This window comes from Pteropus alecto, unplaced genomic scaffold (genome assembly GCF_000325575.1).
Source record: "Pteropus alecto unplaced genomic scaffold, ASM32557v1 scaffold16, whole genome shotgun sequence".
In the NCBI taxonomy this organism is placed as follows: Eukaryota; Metazoa; Chordata; class Mammalia; order Chiroptera; family Pteropodidae; genus Pteropus; species Pteropus alecto.
This window is the reverse complement of record NW_006438867.1, coordinates 2,111,459-2,127,771: the sequence shown is the minus strand read 5'-3', so window position 1 is coordinate 2,127,771 and position 16,313 is coordinate 2,111,459. Positions and strand designations below refer to the sequence as shown.

At 34.8% G+C, this 16,313-nt stretch overlaps 3 protein-coding genes across 25 annotated transcripts in view; 1 reads left to right on the top strand and 2 right to left on the bottom strand.

The window, feature by feature from the left end:
• The window catches only part of ALG5 (ALG5, dolichyl-phosphate beta-glucosyltransferase), a 39,768-nt gene extending 39,006 nt beyond the window's left edge, over positions 1-762 (bottom strand). Inside the window, exon 1 of the mRNA XM_025049536.1 lies at positions 633-762. The gene's annotated coding sequence lies outside the window, so the exon portion shown is untranslated. The remainder of the gene's footprint in view (positions 1-632) is intronic.
• A 127-nt stretch (positions 763-889) lies between these two features.
• Positions 890-7,335, top strand: EXOSC8 (exosome component 8). The gene is made up of 11 exons (XM_006915796.3): positions 890-1,010; positions 2,034-2,070; positions 2,306-2,369; positions 3,177-3,250; positions 4,383-4,428; positions 5,128-5,233; positions 5,325-5,370; positions 6,088-6,184; positions 6,453-6,573; positions 6,666-6,772; positions 7,120-7,335. Exons 1-11 carry the CDS (start codon positions 994-996, stop codon positions 7,233-7,235), a joined length of 831 nt encoding a protein of 276 aa, XP_006915858.1. The 5' UTR covers positions 890-993; the 3' UTR covers positions 7,236-7,335.
• Positions 7,248-16,313, bottom strand: part of SUPT20H (SPT20 homolog, SAGA complex component) — a 34,841-nt gene continuing 25,775 nt past the window's right edge. For 8 of the 23 annotated variants that reach the window (XM_025049533.1, XM_025049524.1, XM_025049535.1 and 5 more), the window contains 6 exons: positions 15,477-15,532; positions 13,546-13,638; positions 11,106-11,216; positions 10,020-10,125; positions 8,464-8,567; positions 7,248-7,739 (listed from right to left, as the gene is read on the bottom strand). In XM_025049533.1, coding sequence (XP_024905301.1) covers positions 7,602-7,739; positions 8,464-8,567; positions 10,020-10,125; positions 11,106-11,216; positions 13,546-13,638; positions 15,477-15,532 — 608 coding nt within the window. In that variant the 3' untranslated portion in view covers positions 7,248-7,601. Of the gene's footprint in view, positions 7,740-8,463; positions 8,568-10,019; positions 10,126-11,105; positions 11,263-12,384; positions 12,491-13,470; positions 13,639-15,476; positions 15,533-16,313 lie in introns of those variants that run through there. The other 15 variants (XM_006915797.3, XM_006915803.3, XM_006915802.3 and 12 more) reach the window with 12 other exon arrangements.

The following is a 16,313-nucleotide window of genomic DNA, read 5'->3' as shown; positions in this document are numbered from 1 at the left end:
CGCCCACAGCGCCCTCGCGCGGCCAGGCGAAGAATACGCAGTTCTTGGGTGCCCGGCGCTTAGTCCGTGGGGAGGGAGGTGCACTGTCGCAAAGTAGTTGCCAGAATAAGCAAGTTAAAATACAAGATGTCCACTTAATTGGAATTTCAGATAAACAACTAATAGTTTTTTAAAAGCCTTATTAAAATAGAATTCACATGCCATACAACCCACCCATTTAAAAGTTTCTGGTATAATACATAATTTTTTTAAACTGTTTTTTTTTTTTTTGCTATTTTAACCGACCACTTTAAGTGTACAGTACAGTGGCATTAATTACAGTCACAATTTTCTGCAACCATCACCACTATTTCTAAAACTTTCCTTGCTCCCACTAGCCTCATAACAATTTGGTGCATACTCAAGTACTAAAAATTTACTTCAAAGCTGACATTAAATTTAATTGGATGTCTTGAATTTTATCTGGCCACCCTACCCGGGAAGGAGGTGGAAGCCTTGAGTCTTGACACAACCAACAACACAAGTCGCCCCTCTAGAGCCCGCTCGGGGACCACCAACGTGTAACCTGGTGCGGATAATAAACGCACAGAAAATTTATGTGATCACCGGTGCTGAAGCAGGGAGCCCTTTACCTGAGAGAAGGAAAACCCGGAGCTAGGGTAAGACAGTGACGGGAAAAGGATGCAGAAACATTAGAATAACGCTTCACACTCAATATTGGACCATTTGCTATAAGGTCGATTTTTCTCTTAAAGTCTTGAACTATTTCTAAAGAGAGAAGCTTATCGCTTCTATAACAGCAGATTCGTCAAAACGCATAGAACGCAAGGAATCCCAGACGGGCGTATGGCTAGAACGTGTGCCCTCCAGCGGGGGAAGAGCGCTGGCGCCCGCGGCGAAAGTGTGGAGGCTGGGCCGGCGCGCGGCCCGAAGGCGCGATGTTGCTGCGGCGCAGGCGCGGCGTCGCTCCGGCGCAGGCGCCCAGGCGGAAAGATGGCGGCCGGGTTCAAGTGAGTGTTGTTGGTTGGAGAGAGTTTGTACCCTGGCGGATAGCGGCTTCCTTTAACCCTTAGCAGGGATTTTTCTCACCTGGAGGTGGTCATGGTGAGAGGAAAGGGGCGTAGGTTTCCTCTCATCGGTGAGACGGGAAGATAGAAGGGACTGTGCGTACTGTACCTGCCGCGAGCGCTTGTGGCTTGGTGTGTAGTGGACGTGCAGCTCCAGGAGACACAATTGTAGTCTTTTAAAAAGTGCTGTATCAGAATCACATGCCACTCTATTCGCCCTCTCCTGTAATTGATTTCTAAAAGGAAGGATTGCGCCATGTTAAGATTCTACCTAAGCCTTTGTGTGTGTGTGTGAATGCGCGCGCGCGCCACTCTGGCAAAGCCTATAGATTTTCGTTGTCAAGTTTCTAAATGGGTAAATAAGATTCCAAAGGAAATCAATTACATTTAAAGTTTCTATTGGTATAAACTCTCGAGTTCATGATATAATGATGTACATATACTTGTTTTAAAATTAATTTTGTTAAACAAGATCTATTGGGGAGTCCAGTTGTAACTCGTGGAATTTCAAAGTACCTGAGCCTACACTTTCGACAACTATTAAGTAAAAACAAAAATATACTGTGGTTGTTAAAAGTCACAGGTACTAATATTATAATGGTTTATTACCTAGTCATAATTAAAGAATATGCTAAATAAAATAAAAATGTAACTTCCTAAGAATCTGCTTCAGAGCGAGAGTGACTTTGAAACACCTGGATTAATATTTTAAAGATGCCCAGGGCTTTGGGCTCCAATCCTGTAATTGTTAAAGGTAGAGTTAATGACAGCAGTTGAGCGATTGCTACAAGGGTATCTACTTTTTATAATTAAGTTATACGTCAACAGTAAGTATCAGAATTTATGAGAGAAACTTACACATTCAGGAGATTTATGCTGCATCACTACACTTTAAAAATCTGCCAGTGTCTGGATTTATGTTAAGATTCATTAGCTTACCTTGGATATATTTTTAACACGTTTCAGAACTGTGGAACCTCTGGAGTATTACAGGAGATTTTTGGTGAGTAAAGGTGGTTATATACATGTTATGCCTTTTGATAACAATATCATATGCTTCTTTTAGACAATTTTCATATATACAGGTATCAAATTGTATCATTGTACACCTGAAACTGTTATGTCAATTATAACTCAAAATTTCAAGTAATTTCAATTAACAAGGTTTAATATATTTTACCTAGTTGTGTGTAAAATATACATGTAGTTATCATCTACTTTCACGTATATTTACTTAGAAAGAGAACTGCCGTCCTGATGGAAGAGAACTTGGTGAATTCAGAACCACAACTGTCAACATAGGTAAGGATATTTTGAGTTCTAAAATAGAATGTTGAAGTTGCTTCAGTTTTGAAAACAGAATTTTTTTTTAATATTAGTAAAGAATTTTTATTTGTAAATTCAGTAGTCTCTCAATTGAATTGTTCTTCATTTAAAGTTTTAAAGTTTAAAGCATTTTCCCCCTTCCTTCTAAATCTCCAAGACATGGCTTTTTTTATGTCTTACACTTATTAAACTTTGTCGCAAACATGGAATTTTCTAGTTTTATCTGTATGGCATTTCCAAATTTTATTCTTTGAGCTACTTAAACAGTATTTCAGCCAGATTCTACTATGTGTAAGGGACTCCAGTAATTTTGTTATGAGATTTTTACCTGTACAGTAGTCCTGTAACTGAATGAATAATGACTGACTCAAATTCAAGGAAAGGTGAATAATTTTTAAAATAATAGTTTTAAGTAGTTATACCACTTTAAAAAGACTTGAGCTATGGACATGGTTCTATAGTGTGACTGTTAGCACATCTGCTTTACATGCAAAAGGTCTTGGGTTCACGCCCCAGTGGAGCCATGGTCCATGGTCTACGGACATTCCACCCTGAACAAGCCTAATGTCTGATCTCGTGAAGTAAAGCGAGGTCAGGCCTGGTTAGTACTTGAATGGGAGACCACCTAGGAAGACCAGATGCTGTAAGCATAAATAATAATTAAAAAAAAAAAAAGACAAGCCAGGAATACATTTTCATAAGCAGCCGAGATATGTAACAAGATATAATATATAGAAAATGAAAACTTTCTATGGACTTTATTTTGCTTAAATATCTTTTCAGGTTCAATTAGTACTGCAGATGGTTCTGCTTTAGTGAAGCTGGGAAATACAACAGTTATTTGTGGAATTAAAGCAGTAAGTTTAATATATTCTTAATGAGTTTTGAGTTACCAAATTAGCTTCATATACTATTAGATTATAATATATACTCGTAATTCTACTGTTTTGGCAGTCAGATCTTTGAGTATTAGATAATACGACCCAAGTTTAATGACTCGATTATAATTTATGAACATGTGCTGAATGTACTGAAATCAATTTTTTAAATCCTCACCACCTTTTTAAAGAATTTAGTTGTCATTTGACAAGAGATTTTTGGTGACATCCTTTTATCCACTGATGGCATTTACTCTGTGTTAATGTATAGAAAATGGAAACTGTTCAAAAGTAAAGGTTGTGGGAATGATACCATGTACTGAGTACCTGTGTTCCAGGCAACTTATGTTAGGTGTTTTAAAGAATTAACTAGTTTAATCCTCAGAACAATCACTTGAGGTATAATTTCACTGTCTCCTGTTTTACATGAGGTTTGGTAACTTGTTCAGGAACATAAGGCTCACAAATAGAACTTAAGACTCTGACTCTAGAGCCTGTTTTGACTACTCTGACTTACTGCACGCAAGTTGAGATTCTTTAGTAAATTTGGGTGGTATCTAACAAGATTTGAGCATTTAACTGCCAGGTTTCATGTTAGAACAGCATTATCTCATTTCATCCTCATTAACAGCCTCTAAAAGTAAGCCCATTAACTTCCCATTTTACAGATGAGTGAATTGAATGGTAAGAGATTAAGTAACTTACACAGTGTGAGTCTGACATTTGAGCCCCCTGATTCCACAGCCTTTGCTCAGTTCCTAAATCTGGCTGTGTCTATATCACTTTGGGGTTTAAATTCAATTTTCGGTTACTGACTGAATGGAAATAAGGGTGGAGCAGAAATCCAGTGTATTTAAACAAGCCCCAGGTAATTTTGATGAGTAGCACAGCAGTATAGGGGACTATGCTGTTATTGCCTTGTTACCCTGCAGAGCTAATGTGAGGACTGGTGCTAATGTCCAGAGTCCCCGACACGACTTCAAAGCATAGATGATATGGTAGTTAACTAGATAATAAGGTCTTTGGTAGAGCCTTTCATAACTGACTACTAAGGTGTCTTTACAATTTTTTAGTAGTTTCTTTCATAGGAAACATTTGTTTGCTTCGATAGGAATTTGCAGCACCACCAACAGATGCCCCTGATAAAGGATATGTTGGTAAGCTAAATGGTTTTGTAATTTTAATATAAATACTTTAACACATTTAATGCCAATATTGTACTTAAGTCCTACTAGTTGATTTTAAGAAATTAAGAATCAGAAATATATACAGGAATGAAGCAGACATTCTTGAAGTTTTCTGTGTATGATAGCATAATAGCGAAGTAGAGAATTCTGTATAATTTTCAAACTTGTTTGATCAATTTTTGCTTATACATGTCAACAACCAAGAAAATAGAATCTTAGGCAAAGGGCTGTAATTGCAAACTTTTCTGTTTCCATAAAGATTCAATTAGACCATTTTTTCTTGACTTGGATCACCTGTTCCCTATAGTAGGAACCAACATTTTAAAAATGCAGAACTGAGTATGATAAAGGGGCTATCTTGTTATAGGTTGAGGTATTTTGGGAAAAAAAAAAAAAATCTAGAAAAGTTGTGAAGAATTAGGCCTTAAATAAATGCTTTTTGTTCTTTTTGGTATTATTTATGCGGGTGAAAAGTTGAAAAAGTAAAATTTTATTTTATCTAAGCCTAAAAGTCTTATAAAGACCAAAAATAATATAATTGACGTTACAATTTTTTCCACTTGGAAAAGCCTGTCTGTGGCTACATTTGCCTTTCAGTAGATCAATTTAATAACACTTCCATAAACCAGAAGTGAAGTTGATTTTATAGCTGCAGAGTGTTTCTTTCAGTTCCTAATGTGGATCTACCACCTCTGTGTTCATCGAGATTTCGGTCTGGACCTCCTGGAGAAGAGGCCCAAGTGGCTAGCCAGTTCATTGCAGATGTCATTGAAAAGTAAGATAGTTGTCATTTTAAACTATGACTGTCATTCATTTTCGGATAGTTTTGACCTTTCATTTACTGTGCTCTTTGTCATTAAATCAAGTTCACAGATAATTCAGAAAGAAGACTTATGCATTTCTCCAGGAAAGGTAAGAGGAATAAAGAAGCTATATATGAATTTTTATTAGTTATAAAGTGTTTCTTGTGGTTAGAAGTGAACAAGGAAATTAAAATAAACCAGAGGCCTTAAATATGGATGTGTTGTTTTTAGATGGAATTCAGTAAAAATGTCTTATCCTGTAACTATGTAGTTCATAAAAAACCACCAATTTTAACTAATTGCCTTCTACAGCAAACATTCATTTTTTATTCTATCTTATAGCAGTTATTGATACCTGATCAGCTAATGTGTTTAGCTGAATGAATATATACACTGTAAATTTCCAAGTCTGTTTGGAAACTTAGAACTAAGTTGATTAGAAGAACCTGCAGGCTTTTCTCATTTGATTATATATTGATTCGCATGCTAAAACACTTCACATATTAAGGTTTCCTTGGGAAGGTACATTTTGATTTTCATTTGGGACTTTCAGAAGTATTCTCATCTGCTAACTTGGCAATAGGAATGGAAATGTATGTCACTTGTTAGCTTGGTAATCAAAGGCCAGCTTTTATCAAACCTGTCCACTCTTTTGGTTTTTTACTTCATAAAGGTAAAAGGGATTTTTTGTTTTTGGTTAAGTTTTTGAGCCTTGAAGGTTATCTTGCTTGTCTACGGGTTCTGTGGTAAGTGGTAAGTTGATACAAATATTATGTTCTACTCACCAGGTTTATTTTACAGTAACTTTGTGTAAACTTTATTTTAGCTTGCTTGGGTACTCTACTGTGATCTCATTTGCCTCGACTATGATGGAAATATTTTGGATGCCTGTACGTTTGCTTTGTTAGCAGCTTTAAAAAATGGTAAGCAACCTTAATAAAAGGCAATATTCCTACTAATGTGTCAGAATGTTGTCTGTTTTGTTAAACTTTCAAATTTAGCTATCATTCTAGCGTTTCTAAATTAAAGAATAACATTTATATATACTGTATTTACCTTGTTTTAAGATAAATTTTTAAAAAGAATACTTCTGGACAACTTAAACATTAGGTAAAAGTAAATTAAGGAAGCATAGAAAGCCACATCTGTTACTTAAACTGGAGACTTACTTAGCATATTTACTTTTTATAGTACAATTGCCTGAAGTTACTATAAATGAAGAAACTGCTTTAGCAGAAGTTAATTTAAAGAAGAAAAGTTGTTTGAACATTAGAACTCATCCAGTTGCAACTTCCTTTGCGGTGTTTGATGAGTAAGTTAATCACGTGTATTTTAAAAATTGCATATTTACTATCCTAAAATAAAATTTAATAGATAACTTACACTTAAAAACTTTTTAAATAGCACTCTGCTCATAGTTGACCCTACTGCAGAGGAGGAACATCTGGCGACTGGAACTCTAACAGTGGTGATGGATGAGGAAAGCAAGCTATGTTGTCTTCACAAACCAGGCATGTTACTTCTGTTTCGGTCCTAAATATGTAGATGAAAATTCATTGTGAACTTCTTTATATTACGATAGCAAAGGCCAATGGAACATGGGATGTTTTACTGTTTACCTAATGCAAGTTTAGAGGATAGTTTTTTTGTTATCTCAAATTCCTTGCTTTTTTATACTGTTTACCAGAGGTTCTTAAACTTATGTCATGCATTAGAATCACTTGGAGGTCTTGTTAAAACATAACTTGCAAACCTTGAGACCATGCCTCTGGTTTACATTACTGAATTTTGTTTGACATGATGTTGATCGTTATAAGTAAAATAACAGGTATTAAGTGTTGGCACAATAATTTTTCAGGTGGAAGTGGGCTAACTGGAGGTAAACTTCAGGACTGCATGAGCCGAGCAGTTACAAGACACAAAGAAGTAAAAAAACTGATGGATGAAGTAATTAAGAGTATGACACCCAAATAAACAACCAGCACATTTTCAAAACATTTGTAAAAACTGTATTTGTTAACGCTGTGCACAAACCTTTTACACTAAATAAATATCAAACTACATTCTTCTGAAAGATGTTTCATACTAGTATTTCTTAGGCCACTTCTATGTTATGTACAGTGAAAGAAACCATTCTGAAAAAGCAGTACCTTAAGCAAACCAACCCTAATGGTTCATTAAACCATTTCCCTGTTTTCAAAAATCAGAGGGTTGTGCTTCTGTATACTTTGTACATCTAGCAATGTCAAATACTGACACATTTTAAAAAAAACAAAAATGAAGTATAAACTCAACCTTTTGATTCGATGCTCATGTTTAAAAAAAAAAAAAATGCAAGACTCAGAATTTTGGAGTGGTTGGCGTGCCTCTCTTCATTTTACTTTTTGACTGGCTGCCTGTATGCCGATGACGATGTAGCTGAGCTGTTTGTGCTGCTGCTGCTGCCATAGCCATTTGATGCTGCAAGAATCGCAACTGCTGCAAAACGGAAGGAACAAAAAAGTCAAGTTATGTTAAATGTAGGCTGATATGAAAAGGTGCTTTTCCTGAGAGATGAAAACAAAACTGAAAGGGAGAAAGCACCAAGATAACAAAAAGGGACTATACCACATTCAGACAATGCACAATCAAACAGCACCAGTGGCACAGAAGCCTGCTGAGGGCTTTAAAAATGATTCTTGGTAAACTTCAAAAGTATTTCTGTTACTTTGCCCTGCCAGTCTATATTGCAGTAACTCAGCAACTTCAGTTACCATTTTGTTGTATGCTACTTCTTATCAATATAAAACCACCCTGCATATTAAAGATAGTCAACTACAATATGCTGACTTCCTAAAATAATGGAGTAACATTTTTCTAAAACAGGTATGACATTTACTAATAGGAACTTGCCTTTTTCTGCAGTACAATATTAAAAAGTTAACCATTGGCACTTACAACTATATCTTCAAATATACTGCAAACTACAAAAATGGATGTTAATGTGCCACCAGCACTTCATGAAAGATTTTAAATTAGGAAGAGTATGTACAAAATATATGCTCCAAGAAGACTGGCTAAAATGTCAGACTTTTAAATAAAATTGGCTAAATTATTTACCTATTTATATATAATCTTAATAAAACTATAAAGTAAGGTATTTTGAGGTACTTTTGGAGCAGAGTATCTTTAAAATGTAATCAGAGTGAAGTTGCTGGATTACTTGTATCTGTTGCTGCTGCTGTTGAAAGGCAGAGGAGAGCTGGAATCTCTGCTGAGGAAGGCTTTGCTCAGGTCTGTTCTCGGCAGAGCCAAGCTGAGACAACACTACAGAGAGGAGAAGGGGAAAGCAGGCCAGTCAAAAAGTTTGAAGGCTACCAGGGTTAGAAAAGGACAACACAGAAAATGAAATAATAGAAAAGTTATCAGTATGATTAATCTTAAAAAAAAAAAAAATCACAGACATTTCAGAATAAATTTAGTCTTCTGTTAGTTGAGGGTACCACTGATTATAGAACTTCCTGGACATAAAAGGGAAGGGAGTACAGGTGTGCCTCAGCACTATATCCCTCTTTCTGCATCTCAATGAAATTTAATACTAGTGCTATTTTGTTAAGAAGGCTTTCTTTCAAAATATAAAATGCAGTATATTATTTTAAAATATAACCAGTGAAGAAGAAAAGGGATTGGGAGAAATCCAAGCTACCATAATGACAAAACTGGTAGATACTGTACGTTAAGTGCTTTAAACAAATATATTGAAATGAGTTACCAGAATATACCATTAGCAACAAACATGGTGAACTGAGACTGCATTACTCCTTTTTGAGCTGAGTGGGACCACAATAATCAGTTCAACCCTTTCCCCATAGAGATGAGGAAATATCAGGCCTAGATGGTTTGAGTGACTCACTCAAAAGCAATTAGTGGTAGGTCTGGAGCAAGGATCGTAAGATTTTTCAGCCTAGAGTTCTTTCCACTAAATTATACCACCATTTTAGAAAATACAGAATGTGCGGTAGATTAATAATCATAAATCTCCATTTGGAAATTCATTAATTCTAAATTAGAACTGTACATAAGACCTTGTTCTAAATTCACATACTGGGAGCTATACAGGATTCTAAAAGTATAGTAAGCCTAGTGATAATTCATAATGTTACCAACATGATCACTCATTCAAACTACCACGGCTTATTATACATGTAGCTTATTGATTTTAATGAAATGTGAAGTTAAAAGTATCGTCCTTGTAGACAATCTTCAATAAAGGTAAATCTTTGGTTTACCATTTACTGTTGGAAGTGGTAAGCAGTCATTTAGTATAATCTCATTTTTTACAAATGAGAAAAAAGTTGCTTACAGAAGTTATGCTACTGACATTAGATCTTAATTTGCGTAACTATAAGCTACCAGAATGAGACAATAGATTATATAATCTATAAATGCAGTCTCAACAACCCAGGAAAACTGAAGAGTTAATTAAACAGCTTTGGTAGCTTCTTAATAAGCTGCTGCATAATTGTTTAAAATTTTGCCAACAAATCCTAACGAGGAAAACACAACTGCTGTTAACATATGTAGAACTTTTAATTACTGTCAATGGAAAAAAATCTTGGCGGGCTATCAGTCGATTTAATAGTTGACATATTAAATACAACTATACTTTTTCCTAGTTAATGCTTGCAAGAGAAGGAAAAGAAGAAACTAAAAAGAGGAGATTCCCAACTAGATTAGATACTTAGGAAATTCAATTTATGGAGTTAAGAAGATACCAACCAGCTCCCTGTGACTGCATAAAACTTCCTACTCCAGCAAGATTAACAGCAGCAGCATGCTGAGCAGATAAGGCCTGTTCTTGACTGGTTAAACCTTGTTCAGAACCCTGAATAAAAAAATACATTACTTGTAAAAAAAGAAAAAGTTAGTGTTGGTAAAAAGAAATTGTATTTTTTCCTATATAAGAAAAAAATATCAACATTAGACTAAGTCTTGTAAAAAGAGTAACATAATGAAAAGACTTAAAAGGTATTTAGAATTAGCAAGAATGAATTTATGGTATTTTGAAAGGAATAAAACCTAATTTTTCATAATTGATTATTTTGGTTTATTATTTGATGTTCTATTAATAATTCCTAAGGCTTCTCTGTAAAGCTTTGTCAAATCTATTTTTTAAAGCTTAAAACCCTTTTTGCAACGTAGTTTTGGAATTTCTAGTAAGCACATTACATCGGAAAAGGAAATAAAAGGTACATAGCTTGTAAAGGAATATTTAGAAGGACTGATGGTAAAATGTCATATTTAATTGTGAGCTAAGAGAAATGCTGGGTGTGGGACCCAGGTTTCAGTATCTTTTAGTTTCCAAGAAGATTCCAAAGTGTAGCAAAGGTTCAGAAAAATCTGTAGTTCCTTCTACTTTAAATTCACTGCAGTTCTTAAATTTCATTGTTTGACAATATACAAATATTTCTTTTTGTCTATCTCCCCTCTGCCCTAAGCTTCATGATAATAGGGACATCTCTATTCAAGTAGAGATAAAATACTATAAACAGAAGGATGAGGACTAGGTAGAAAATATAAGCCTGGGTTTGAATCCCTGCTCTGCCAATTCACTGTATGGCCCTGAGCAAGTTATTCATCTGAATTTTTTCATACCATGAAAGATGAAAGTGACATAATGTATTCAGTATGGCTGTCCTGAGAATTAAAAGTAGGAACCCAATAACAGACTGCTACTACTGTTAATAAAGAAAAACAGTATAAGAAATGTTTGTTGAAACAAAGTAAATAAAAGAACTTGAAATATGTTCAGAATAACAAAAAAAGTTACAATACGAAACATATGGAAAACAGAAAAGCATATACCTGCTCCCCTGGCTGTTGAGGACTAGAAGTTGTGGGCTGCTGAGGTTGCTGGGGTGTAAACTGGGAAAGCTGCTGTTGCTGTTGCTGCTGTTGCTGTTGCTGTTGCTGCTGCTGTTGCTGCTGCTGCTGCTGCTGCTGCTGCTGTTGCTGCAGAGTGAAAATATAACCAGTGAAGAAGAAAAGGGATTGGGAGAAATCCAAGCTACCATAATGACAAAACTGGTAGATACTGTACGTTAAGTGCTTTAAACAAATATATTGAAATGAGTTACCAGAATATACCATTAGCAACAAACATGGTGAACTGAGACTGCATTACTCCTTTTTGAGCTGAGTGGGACCACAATAATCAGTTCAACCCTTTCCCCATAGAGATGAGGAAATATCAGGCCTAGATGGTTTGAGTGACTCACTCAAAAGCAATTAGTGGTAGGTCTGGAGCAAGGATCGTAAGATTTTTCAGCCTAGAGTTCTTTCCACTAAATTATACCACCATTTTAGAAAATACAGAATGTGCGGTAGATTAATAATCATAAATCTCCATTTGGAAATTCATTAATTCTAAATTAGAACTGTACATAAGACCTTGTTCTAAATTCACATACTGGGAGCTATACAGGATTCTAAAAGTATAGTAAGCCTAGTGATAATTCATAATGTTACCAACATGATCACTCATTCAAACTACCACGGCTTATTATACATGTAGCTTATTGATTTTAATGAAATGTGAAGTTAAAAGTATCGTCCTTGTAGACAATCTTCAATAAAGGTAAATCTTTGGTTTACCATTTACTGTTGGAAGTGGTAAGCAGTCATTTAGTATAATCTCATTTTTTACAAATGAGAAAAAAGTTGCTTACAGAAGTTATGCTACTGACATTAGATCTTAATTTGCGTAACTATAAGCTACCAGAATGAGACAATAGATTATATAATCTATAAATGCAGTCTCAACAACCCAGGAAAACTGAAGAGTTAATTAAACAGCTTTGGTAGCTTCTTAATAAGCTGCTGCATAATTGTTTAAAATTTTGCCAACAAATCCTAACGAGGAAAACACAACTGCTGTTAACATATGTAGAACTTTTAATTACTGTCAATGGAAAAAAATCTTGGCGGGCTATCAGTCGATTTAATAGTTGACATATTAAATACAACTATACTTTTTCCTAGTTAATGCTTGCAAGAGAAGGAAAAGAAGAAACTAAAAAGAGGAGATTCCCAACTAGATTAGATACTTAGGAAATTCAATTTATGGAGTTAAGAAGATACCAACCAGCTCCCTGTGACTGCATAAAACTTCCTACTCCAGCAAGATTAACAGCAGCAGCATGCTGAGCAGATAAGGCCTGTTCTTGACTGGTTAAACCTTGTTCAGAACCCTGAATAAAAAAATACATTACTTGTAAAAAAAGAAAAAGTTAGTGTTGGTAAAAAGAAATTGTATTTTTTCCTATATAAGAAAAAAATATCAACATTAGACTAAGTCTTGTAAAAAGAGTAACATAATGAAAAGACTTAAAAGGTATTTAGAATTAGCAAGAATGAATTTATGGTATTTTGAAAGGAATAAAACCTAATTTTTCATAATTGATTATTTTGGTTTATTATTTGATGTTCTATTAATAATTCCTAAGGCTTCTCTGTAAAGCTTTGTCAAATCTATTTTTTAAAGCTTAAAACCCTTTTTGCAACGTAGTTTTGGAATTTCTAGTAAGCACATTACATCGGAAAAGGAAATAAAAGGTACATAGCTTGTAAAGGAATATTTAGAACGACTGATGGTAAAATGTCATATTTAATTGTGAGCTAAGAGAAATGCTGGGTGTGGGACCCAGGTTTCAGTATCTTTTAGTTTCCAAGAAGATTCCAAAGTGTAGCAAAGGTTCAGAAAAATCTGTAGTTCCTTCTACTTTAAATTCACTGCAGTTCTTAAATTTCATTGTTTGACAATATACAAATATTTCTTTTTGTCTATCTCCCCTCTGCCCTAAGCTTCATGATAATAGGGACATCTCTATTCAAGTAGAGATAAAATACTATAAACAGAAGGATGAGGACTAGGTAGAAAATATAAGCCTGGGTTTGAATCCCTGCTCTGCCAATTCACTGTATGGCCCTGAGCAAGTTATTCATCTGAATTTTTTCATACCATGAAAGATGAAAGTGACATAATGTATTCAGTATGGCTGTCCTGAGAATTAAAAGTAGGAACCCAATAACAGACTGCTACTACTGTTAATAAAGAAAAACAGTATAAGAAATGTTTGTTGAAACAAAGTAAATAAAAGAACTTGAAATATGTTCAGAATAACAAAAAAAGTTACAATACGAAACATATGGAAAACAGAAAAGCATATACCTGCTCCCCTGGCTGTTGAGGACTAGAAGTTGTGGGCTGCTGAGGTTGCTGGGGTGTAAACTGGGAAAGCTGCTGTTGCTGTTGCTGTTGCTGCTGCTGTTGCTGCTGCTGCTGCTGCTGCTGCTGCTGTTGCTGCAGAGTGTTGAAAATTAGTGAACCACCTGGAAGCTATTAAGAATTTAAACAAGAATTAGCCAATTTCACATATTTAAATTTCTTTATTCCACAAATAATTTTGGAGAATTCCCTGTGTCAGGCATTCTTCTAGGGACTGAGGAAGCAGTGAACAAAAATGAAAACAAGATACCTGCCCTTAAAAAAAAGGTCTATTTAAAAATAATTTTTAAGGGCTATTACTGAGGACTCTAGAGTATGTTAATACTCTCAAACATAAATCTTCCTGCTTCACGTTAGATACCCAGATACGCACTGCTTTTATTTAACTCTTCTTATGCCTCAATACAAAATAGCATCAAGTGCATTAGAAAGTGTAAACAAAAAGCTAGTGAAAAATCAGATATACATTTGTGAAAATTCATCTCTCAAGATTTATTTTAGCTTTGCCAAATGAAATGCATGGATGCTTATACACTATACTATATGAGAAATTCCAAAGCTGGAAATAAAGTCCATTAGATGTCCACATTTAGTTTGGAGACATTACTTGCTCTGTTATCGTGAACCTAAATTAATTCATATTCTTGTAAAAAACGTTTTAAAAGGCAGAAAACTCCATATTAAAAATTAAAACTACACATTCCAAATGCATCAGGAAACAAATGGTTTTTCCATGTTATTCTGGAGGGGTTTAAGTTATAAGCACATTGAAGTACTTAGGAAAAAGTCCAAGTAAATACCAAATACAGATCTCTTCAGTCTGTAGTCAAAAAAAGATGTTCCTGAGTCAAAAATCTCTACACCTAGTATAGCTCATTGTTGGGTGAATTTGGACATAACACAGGTCAAATTTTCCTTCCTCAATGAGTCAGATAATAAATGTTACAAAATGTAATTAATTTATAAAGTGGCATTGTTCTTATTCCTTATTATTAGTTCTACTAAGGAATTCCACTCCTCATTACTGAGACTAAGCCCTAAGAGAAATTCCAACAGCAACACACAGAAATGCTGGCTAATAAACCAACGTGATCTGTGGCTTGCCCAAATTACAAGCAAATTGTTCTGCAAGTATAGTCTATAATACTGACACAGTTTGCATCTTGGATAAAGAAATAAGTTTTTAAGTTTTGATTGTAAACACATTTCCTCATTTGTTATCTCTGAATACCAGTTTGGGTTGATCAGTCTGTTATTTCCCAATAATGCACAGCTCTGCCATTTGGTCTCCAGATCTTATACATGTCTACCTTTTCTAAAAATTCTATGTAGATAATTCGTTTTCCAATGTAGGTTAATACTAGATGCCATCCTTAAAGGACCTAAAGCATGACTCACCCAAATACTGAGTCACACACAATGTGAACTAATTTTCCACCTTCGATCTCTTTGACACTGATAATATGTAAAGAAAAACCTCGTCATTAGACAAAAGCTTAATCTAACATTTACTGAATGACAGGTGCCTGGCACTGTGCTAAGAAATCATTCTCAGGAAAAGAACACATACCTATTTTTTAAAATGTCTACTTCAAGCACAAAATCTGTTGTAAGCAAAAAGCAATACATATATTTATGCATAAAATGTCTATTGAGAGAGGAATTACTTTCTAAGTATACCTACTGCTGCTACTGTCGGCAAGTATTCTCCTTGCTAGTTGTCAATTCTCCGCACTACAACAGCTAGTTTTTGATTCAGCAGCAAAGTGTGATGTATAGGGTACCCATTCTTTCTCCTACCCACTTGACCATGCACAGGTAGCAATGATTAACCACACCCTCATTAGATTCTGAACCATCTTAAAATTTCAAGTGCTAATACATACAAATATACACTGTTAAAAAAATCAAAGTATAAAAACTAATCAAAAGCAGTGTTTCAGGTTTACCTGGAGTAGATTTAAGGGCCTGAGACTTGAAGTATTTTTTAAACCAAATGGAACACCTGTTAAATACAACTCATGGTTATAACAGGGAATTAAAACTATTACACTTGAAAATATTTAATACTTTTGTATATATTTCAAGGACTTTCTCCATAGATATGCTTCATTTCCTATACTTTTAAAATATCTTAAAAACAAAAAGTGTTTTCACTAATTTCCATCAATACTGAGACCAAAGATGTGGAGCACCACATGTACATTTTATTCCATATTTCAGAAACCGAGACTTCTTTATCACTACTTTGACTGTTATACCTAGAAGTATGTAGAGACCAGAAATATAATTAAACTGTCACAGTTGTGCATATGCAAATTTTCAGTGTTGGAATCTCCTGGCAGTGCTACCGTATACGATAATCGTATCTTTAAGAATCGGCGTGCTCTGGTGCTATTAAATATTAAAGTACCAATGCTGGTAATAATGCCGAAGAACGGTGAATTTTGTGTGTGAGGATCAAACCTGAAAGTCAGAATCAATGCTATGCTAATTCTGAACTTATTCCTCCCAAATCTGTGACACAACATAAAGCAGAGAAGATTGGCAAACTTTTTCAGTAGGCTTTGCTGGACACATATATCCACTGTTGCATAGTCTTTTTGTTTGTTTGTTTTGTTTTAGTTTTAAATATATCTTCTAACGTCATTCTTAGCTTGGACTATAGGCTGTAGTTTGCTGACCCTGGGCTCAAAGTACGTGTTTTGCTCACTAACGATATACATGATTTGTACACTAATTTAAGAAGTATCTAGTCCTCTAAGCAGGTGCTTGTATTAAAATAA